Source organism: Triticum urartu, chromosome 7A, assembly GCF_056163025.1.
Source record: "Triticum urartu cultivar PI428250 chromosome 7A, HENAU_Tu73, whole genome shotgun sequence".
NCBI classification, from domain to species: Eukaryota; Viridiplantae; Streptophyta; class Magnoliopsida; order Poales; family Poaceae; genus Triticum; species Triticum urartu.
In genome coordinates, this window is record NC_141879.1 from 10,036,717 (window position 1) to 10,046,444 (window position 9,728).

General features: G+C 42.1%; 1 protein-coding gene across 1 annotated transcript; it reads right to left on the minus strand.

The window, feature by feature from the left end:
* Positions 1-8,799: 8,799 nt before the first annotated feature.
* On the minus strand, positions 8,800-9,503 carry LOC147956860 (uncharacterized). Its single transcript, XM_087534475.1, has 2 exons — positions 9,219-9,503; positions 8,800-9,129 (listed from the first exon to the last, which is right to left on the minus strand). Exons 1-2 carry the CDS (start codon positions 9,480-9,482, stop codon positions 8,800-8,802), a joined length of 594 nt encoding a protein of 197 aa, XP_087390601.1. The 5' UTR covers positions 9,483-9,503.
* Positions 9,504-9,728: the final 225 nt, after the last annotated feature.

Sequence of the window (9,728 nt, forward strand, 5' to 3'; positions counted from 1 at the left end):
GAGGCGCTGACAGCGATAACCAGGTAAAGCCTGTCGCGGTCAGCATATGGTCATTTGGTAGCAGAGATCAAGTGTCTTATGGTGGGTATAGAGTTTATTCCAATGAAAATTAGATGTGAGCGAAATAGGGTAGTAGATCGGTTGACATCGTATAGTCGTACGAAGAATTGAATTGTTAATTGGCTACAAAGAAGACCACCGTGTACATAACAACTTTCACGTCTCAATTGAAACCCTATTATTGTGGAATAGAACCCTTTTCCCCTGCTACCTCTTGAGCTTGCGTTGGATTTCCCCGAAGAGGAAAGGATGATGCAGCAGAGTAGCGTAAGTATTTCCCTCGGTTTTTGAGAACCAAGGTATCAATCTAGTAGGAGGCCACGCTCAAGTCCCTCGTACCTACACAAAAACAATAGCTCAACGCAACCAACGCGATTAGGGGATGTCAATCCCTTCACGGTCACTTACGGGAGTGAGATCTGATAGAGAATATTTTTGGTATTTTTGATATAGATATGCAAGGTGAAAAGTAAAAGGCAAAGTAAAAAAGCAAAGCAAAATAAAAGTGATGGAGATTGATATGATGAGAATAGACCCGGGGGCCATAGGTTTCACTAGTGGCTTCTCTCAAGAGCATAAGTATTCTACGGCGGGTGAACAAATTACTGTTGAGCAATTGACAGAATTGAGCATAGTTATGAGAATATCCAGGTATGATCATGTATATAGGCATCACGTCCGAGACAAGTAGACCGACTCCTGCCTGCATCTACTACTATTACTCCACTCATCGACCGCTATCCAGCATGCATCCAGAGTATTAAGTTAAAAACAGAGTAACGCCTTAAGCAAGATGACATGATGTAGAGAGATAAATTCATGCAATATGAAATAAACCCCATCTTGTTATCCTTGATGGCAACGATACAATACGTGCCTTGCTGCCCCTTCTGTCACTGGGAAAGGACACCGCAAGATCGAACCCAAAGCTAAGCACTTCTCCCATGGCAAGAACTACCAATCTAGTTGGCCAAACCAAACGGATAATTCGAAGAGACTTGCAAAGATAACCAATCATACATAAAAGAATTCAGAGAAGATTCAAATATTATTCATAGATAGACTTGATCATAAACCCACAATTCATCGGTCTCAACAAACACACCGCAAAAAGAAGATTACATCGAATAGATCTCCACGAGAGAGGGGGAGAACATTGTATTGAGATCCAAAAAGAGAGAAGAAGCCATCTAGCTAATAACTATGGACCCGAAGGTCTGAGGTGAACTACTCACACTTCATCGGAGAGGCTATGATGATGTAGAAGCCCTCCGTGATGACGGCCCTCTCCGGCGGAGCTCCGGAACAGGCCCCAAGATGGGATCTCGTGGATACAGAAAGTTGCGGCGGTGCAATTTGGTTTTTGGCTCCGTATCTGATCGTTTGGGGGTATGTAGGTATATATAGGAGGAAGAAGTACGTCGGTGGAGCTTCGGTGGGCCCATGAGGGTGGGGGGCACGCCTGGGGGTGTAGGGCGCGCCCCCTACCTCGTGCCCACCTCGAAGCTTCCTTGGCGTAGGGTCCAAGTTTCCTGGGTCATATTCGGTGGGAAAATCACGTTCCCGAAGGTTTCATTCCTTTTGGACTCCGTTTGATATTCCGTTTCTTCGAAACACTGAAATAGGCAAAAAAAACAGCAATTCTGGGCTGGGCCTCCGGTTAAGAGGTTAGTCCCAAAAATAATATAAAAGTGGAAAATAAAGCCCAATATAGTCCAAAACAGTAGATAATATAGCATGGAGCAATCAAAAATTATAGATACGTTGGAGACGTATCAGGCATCCCCAAGCTTAATTCCTGCTCGTCCTCGAGTAGGTAAATGATAAAAAGAGAATTTTTGATGCGAAGTGCTACTTGGCATAATTTCAATGCAAATCTTCTTAATTGTGGTATGAATATTCAGATTAGAAAGATTCAAGACAAAAGTTCATATTGACATAAAAAATAATAATACTTCAAGCATACTAACGAAGCAATTATGTCTTCTCAAAATAACATGACCAAAGAAAGTTATCCCTACAAAATCATATAGTCTGGCTATGCTCTATCTTCACCACACAAAGTATTTAAATCATGCACAACCCCGATGACAAGCCAAGCAATTGTTTCATACTTTAACATTTTCAAAACCTTTTTGATCTTCACGCAATACATGAGCGTGAGCCATGGATATAGCACTTATATGTGGAATAGAGTGGTGGTTGTGGAGAAGACAAAAGGAGGGGAAGATAGTCTCACATCAACTAGGTGTATCAACGGGCTATGGAGATGCCCATCAATAGATATCAATGTGAGTGAGTAGGGATTGCCATGCAACGGATGCACTAGAGATATAAGTATATGAAAGCTCATCAAAAGAAACTAAGTGGGTGTGCATCCAACTCGCTTGCTCACGAAGACCTAGGGCAATTTTGAGGAAGCCCATCATTGGAATATACAAGCCAAGTTCTATAATGAAAAATTCCCACTAGTATATGAAAGTGACAAAATGAGAGACTCTCTATCATGAAGATCATGGTGCTACTTTGAAGCACAAGTGTGGTAAAAGGATAGTAACATTGTCCCTTCTCTCTTTTTCTCTCATTTTTTTATTTGGGCCTTTTCTCTTTTTTTTATGGCCTCTTTTTTTTCGTCCGGAGTCTCATCCCGACTTATGGGGGAATCATAGTCTCCATAATTCTTTCCTCACTTGGGACAATGCTCTAAAAATTGATGATCATCACACTTTTATTTTTCTTACAACTCAACAATTACAACTCGATACTTAGAACAATTATGACTCTATATGAATGCCTCCGGCGGTGTACCGGGATATGCAATGAATCAAGAGTGACATGTATGAAAGAATTATGAACGGTGGCTTTGCCACAAATACGATGTCAACTACATGATCATGCTAGCAATATGACAATGATGGAGCGTGTCATAATAAACGGAACGGTGGAAAGTTGCATGGCAATATATCTCGGAATGGCTATGAAAATGACATGATAGGTAGGTATGGTGGCTGTTTTGAGGAAGGTATATGGTGGGTGTATGATACCGGCGAAAAGTGCGCGGTATTAGAGAGGCTAGCAATGGTGGAAGGTTGGGAAAAAGTGCATATAATCCATGGACTCAACATTAGTCATAAAGAACTCATATACTTATTGCAAAAATCTAGAAGTTATCAAAGCAAAGTATTACACGCATGCTCCTAGGGGGATAGATTGGTAGGAAAAGACCATCGCTCGTCCCCGACCGCCACTCATAAGGAAGACAATCAATAAATAAATCATGCTCGACTTCATCACATAACGGTTCACCATACGTGCATGCTACGGGAATCACAAACTTATTTCTCAAATTCATAACTACTCAACTAGCATGACTCTAATATCACCATCTTCATATCTCAAAACAATTATCAATCCTCAATCTTTTCTTAGTATTCAACGCACTCAAAAGAAAGTTTCACAAATCTTGAATACCAAGCATATTATTATTAAGCAAATTACCATGCTATTAAGACTCTCAAAATAATCTAAGTGAAGCATGAGAGATCAATAGTTTCTTTAAAACAAACCACCACCGTGCTCTAAAAGATCTAAGTAAAGCACATGGAGCAAAATTATAACGCTCAAAAAGATATAAGTGAAGCACATAGAGCAAAACTACATAGCTCAAAAGATATAAGTGAAGCACATAGAGTATTCTATCAAATTCCAATTCATGTATGGCTCTCTCAAAAGGTGTGTACATCAAAGATGATTGTGGCACACTAACAAACGAAGACACAAATAATACAAGACGCTCCAAGCAAAACACATATCATGTAGTGAATAAAAATATAGCTCCAAGTAAATTACCGATGGAAGTAGACGAAAGAGGGGATGCCTTCCAGGGCATCCCCAAGCTTTGACTTTCTGGTGTACTTGGATTATCTTGGGGGTGCCATGGGCATCCCCAAGCTTAAGCTCTTGTCACTCCTTGTTCCATAACCCATCAAAATAATTCACCCAAAACTTGAGAACTTCACAACACAAAACTCAATAGAAATCTCGTGAGCTCCGTTAGAGAAAGAAAACAAAAGACCACTTCAAGGTACTGTAATGAACTCATTATTTATTTATATTGGTGTTAAACCTACTGTATTCCAACTTCTCTATGGATTATAAACTATTTTACTAGCCATAGATTCATCAAAATAAGCAAACGACACACGAAAAACAGAATCTGTCAAAAACAGAACAGTCTGTAGTAATCTGTAACTAACGCAAACTTATGTAACCCAAACAATTCTACCAAAATTGGAGGACCTAGACAATTTGTTTATTGATCAGAAGAAATTGGAATCAGTATTTTATCACATTCTGATGATTTTTAATAATTCGGGCACTGAGCGCAAAGTTTCTGGAAATTACAGCAATATCAAATAACTATCATCCAAGAAGATCCAATAGGTCTAACTTGGCACAAACACTAATTAAAACACAAAACCACATCCAAACAGAAGGTAGATGGGTTATTTATTCCCTAACAGAAGAAAAACACAAAAAACTAAAAATAAAATTGGGTTGCCTCCCAACAAGCGCTATCGTTTAACGCCCCTAGCTAGGCATAAAAGCGAGGATAGATCTAGGTATTGCCATCTTTGGTAGGCAATTCTTCAATGAGGCATCTATCTTTCTTATAGATTTATTTCTTCCTAGTAATTATCAAACTTTTAGGCACAAGATCGAAAAATTCATTTGTAGCAAATGGTTCCTTAATGAAAGCAAAAATATCGGGATGAATACTTATAGATTTTAGATCCGCAGTTTCCTTACTAGATGATTCACCCTTATTCTTAGGAACATACATAAGCTTGCAATTTTAGTGGGAGGGCTAGGAGTATTCTTTACGGAAGAAAAAAAGGTTCCCAAGTTGGTAATGATACCCTCAAGTTTATCGATTTGAGTGGAATCTAGATTTATTTTCTCATTAACCATAGGTTCCTTCTCCTTAATATTTTTCAAAGTCATTCCCACCTTAGATCCATATTGAGTAATTTGATTATGGATCTTTTTATCTTGATTTTCAATGGATTCAATGGTAGCAACTTTGTTTTCAATAATTTCAAGCCTTTGCATAACATGCTCCAAAGTTAACATAGTTCCATTAACCAAAAGAGGTGGTGAGCCAAATAAATCTATCATAGCATTATAAGAATCAAAAGTATGGCTACCCAAGAAATTCCCCCCGGTAATGGTGTCAAGGATATATCTGTACCAAGGACTAGCACCTACATAAAAATTGCGAAGAAGAACTGAAGTAGATTGCTTCCTGGTAGATCTATTTTGAGCATTGCAAATTCTATACCAAGCGTCTTTCAGATTTTCTCCCTCCCTTTGTTTAAAATTTAGGAATAAGGCTAGACATGACGACAAGGCAAGCGAGAAAAAGGCAAACGGAGAAAGAGAAGGAGAAGGAGATTGGGAGAGAGAGGGCGAATAAAACAGCAAGGGTGAAGTGGAGGAGAGGAAAACGAGAGGCAAATGGCAACTAATGTAATGCGGGAGATAGGGATTGTGATGGGTACTTGGTATGTTGACTTTTTGCGTAGACTCCCCGGCAACGGCACCAGAAATTCTTCTTGCTACCTCTTGAGCTTGCGTTGGATTTCCCCGAAGAGGAAAGGATGATGCAGCAGAGTAGCGTAAGTATTTCCCTCAGTTTTTGAGAACCAAGGTATCAATCCAGTAGGAGGCCACGCTCAAGTCCCTCGTACCTACACAAAAACAATAGCTCAACGCAACCAACGCGATTAGGGGTTGTCAATCCCTTCACGGTCACTTACGGGAGTGAGATCTGATAGAGAATATTTTTGGTATTTTTGATATAGAGATGCAAGGTGAAAAGTAAAAGGCAAAGTAAAAAAGCAAAGCAAAATAAAAGTGATGGAGATTGATATGATGAGAATAGACCCGGGGGCCATAGGTTTCACTAGTGGCTTCTCTCAAGAGCATAAGTATTCTATGGTGGGTGAACAAATTACTATTGAGTAATTGACAGAATTGAGCATAGTTATGAGAATATCCAGGTATGATCATGTATATAGGCATCACGTCCGAGACAAGTAGACCGACTCCTGCCTGCATCTACTACTATTACTCCACTCATCGACCGCTATCCAGCATGCATCGAGAGTATTAAGTTAAAAACAGAGTAACGCCTTAAGCAAGATGACATGATGTAGAGAGATAAATTCATGCAATATGAAATAAACCCCATCTTGTTATCCTTGATGGCAACGATACAATACGTGCCTTGCTGCCCCTTCTGTCACAGGGAAAGGACACCGCAAGATCGAACCCAAAGCTAAGCACTTCTCCCATGGCAAGAACTACCAATCTAGTTGGCCAAACCAAACGTATAATTCGAAGAGACTTGCAAAGATAACCAATCATACATAAAAGAATTCAGAGAAGATTCAAATATTATTCATAGATAGACTTGATCATAAACCCACAATTCATCGTTCTCAACAAACACACCGCAAAAAGAAGATTACATCGAATAGATCTCCACGAGAGAGGGGAGAACATTGTATTGAGATCCAAAAAGAGAGAAGAAGCCATCTATAATAACTATGGACCCGAAGGTCTGAGGTAAACTACTCACACTTCATCGGAGAGGCTATGAAGATGTAGAAGCCCTCCGTGATGACGGCCCTCTCCGGCGGAGCTCCGGAACAGGCCCCAAGATGGGATCTCGTGGATACAGAAAGTTGCGACGGTGGAATTTGTTTTCTGCCTCTGTATCTGATCGTTTGGGGGTACGTAGGTATATATAGGAGGAAGAAGTACGTCGGTGGAGCTTCGGTGGGCCCACGAGGGTGGGGGGCGCGCCTGGGGGTGTAGGGCGCGCCCCCCTACCTCGTGCCCACCTCGAAGCTTCCTTGGCGTAGGGTCCAAGTCTCCTGGGTCATATTCGGTGAGAAAATCACGTTTCCGAAGGTTTCATTCCGTTTGGACTCCGTTTGATATGCTGTTTCTTCGAGACACTGAAATAGGCAAAAAACAGTAATTCTGTGCTGGGCCTCCGGTTAATAGGTTAGTTCCGAAAAATAATATAAAAGTGGAAAATAAAGCCCAATATAGTCCAAAACAGTAGATAATATAGTATGGAGCAATTAATAATTATAGATACGTTGGAGACGTATCATCCCCTCACAAGCAAAAAAAAGAAATAAGAAATGTACAAAAAATATTACAAGAAAAGAGAAAATGGAAGAAGGTTTTTTCTAGTAGGAGAAAAGGAAAGAAGTGATAATTGACGAGGAAAATGTTGTCAGGGCTTAGTGGGCCCAGCCTACCAACAAAGATTCGCGCGATGAATTTGTGTTCTCCCTTTGCTCCTACCGAGCCCTCATAGAATAGGGAGCTCCTAGTCAGCGCTTTACGCACCAGCTAGAGGTTCTGGTGCCCACGAAGCCATACTCTTGGGCCTGGCCCAAAAAACAAGCGCTCCCTGGCTCCCTCCTGGCTCGGTCAGGTCGCTTCGTGCTGACCAGTCAACCGTTGACTTTGGAATAAACAAAATATCAAACAATTCGTGAATTAACATATGTCCATGAATTTCTAAAAAAAATTCAAAATTTTGAAAAAAAAATCATCACACTTGGAAAAAGTTCATCAAGTTTACAAAAAGTTTATCGAAATTGGCAAAAGTTCATAGATTCTGTAAAAAGTTAAGAAATTTGTATAAAATCCATTTATTTTAAAAAAAGAGTTCATAAATTTGAAAAACGGCTATCAGTCTTTTTTTTAAATCACCAATGTTTAAAAAAATCATTAATTTTGAAAAAAATAACATGAAAAAAAGAAAAAAAAAACTGAATTAAATCGTCCATAAACTAAACCGCAAACGGGGGAAACCCGGTTTGGGAAGCTTCCCAAAACTGGCCTTTCGCGGATGTGATGAAAAGAAATAAAAGGAAAAAAGTGAAGTGTCTTTGCACCAGCAGGGCAATAGCCTGGTAGTTAGGGCATGTACATCAGTTTAGACACCTACGGTCTGTAATAATCCTCCACGTCATCTATAGACAGTAGTAAAAACAATAGTACGCTCTTTTGCTATCTGTAACACGTTCGACCGTGGGCAGGGCGCTGCATGCGAACGTCTGTCCTGGTGCACTTCTTGGACAGATCGTGGGCAGGCCCGCTGCATGCGAACCGCTAATTAACGACGCCTGAGCGATACAACAGGGATAAAGCCATCGGTAAGCAGCGAGATTGTTGGATATCGACCGTCTGCCAAATACCAGACACCCTCCTTCTCTCTCCTAGTTCTCTCTCCTCCACGTAATGAAAAATCTGAGATGGCATACGATATAGACGGCTGACTAGACGCCGCTGTACATGCCCTTAGAGCGGAGCCCTCGCAACGATGGGGTTGGCGGGTTTGAACGCCGGTTCACTTACCTTTTTTACCTATAAGAGCAACTATAGCAGACCCCGCATTCTCCCGACCCGCAAAACGGTTTTGCAGTTCGCGGGAAAACATCTTTGTGGATCGGCGCGGACGGCCGTAGTTGCAGACCCCGCATAATGGACCCGTAAAAAAGGATATTCCCAGAATATGCTTTTTTACGGGTTGGGATTGCGGCGTCTGATCTGGCGCATTTACTCCCGGCCCGCAAAACATAAATTTGCAACTCAATTTGATCTAGCATATTGCATTGCTTTGTTTTATGACAACATTGGATACAAAAAGCATCACCAAATCTTTGCTAGAATAGTAAGATCAAAGAAAACAAGAACTACAAGAATGCATTTTAGAAGATTTTCAATTTCCATAACTGCTCCCACTAGTTGGACTAATATCTTCTCCATGCATTCGTTGTTAATCTGTGGATTCTTGATTTTGCATTCTTCTTTCTTCATCTTTGGTTCAGAAGAAGTAGATGTTGCTTCCCCTCTAGTTGCACATGCAGCCGCATCATTGCCTTCGATTGTACCAAGGAGTGCACTAACATCTATTAATTTTCTTTCTATCAACAAATCAATGTATTGCCCTTCCCAAAACCAAAATGAGCATCCTTCGTCCTACACAAAAGAATGAGCAAGCTCGAAGTCAGCCACCGTAGTTTAGCTAAAGAATGAACTGTGAAACGAGCTACCGCAAGTGCACGTACCCCGTCGTTTTCGCATTTGAAGAACACCCATCCGGGGTGCTTCGGCGTGCTCGAAGTGAGCCGCAGCACTTTCCGTGTGCAGTCGTCACACTCTATGAGCGGCATCGACAAGCCACAAAGACGCTGCGCGAGCGCCGAGCCCGGTGGACGGCCGGACGAGTCCATGCCCGCAAACCTTCGGCGACGGCGGGCGGACGAACTCGCACCTGCATGCGGCGATGCGCCCTTGCCTGGGCTGCGGGAGAGGCTCCCCGACCACTCCATAACTTGGGGCAGCAACCGGCGGCCGGAAAAAGGCAAATCCGGCGGCCCGCGATGAACTACCGCAGATCTGCAAATCCGGCGGCCCGCCGACGCAGGGGGGAGGGGGGAGGCCTCGTGCGCGTGGCGGCCTTCCGGCGTGCTCCTGCCGGCTGCGATCGCCGGAATCTTGGACGGCAGCCGGCGACGGCACGAGAGGGGAGAGGAGAGGTAGTTGGTGGAAGAAAGCGCGAGATGGAATGTCCCCCC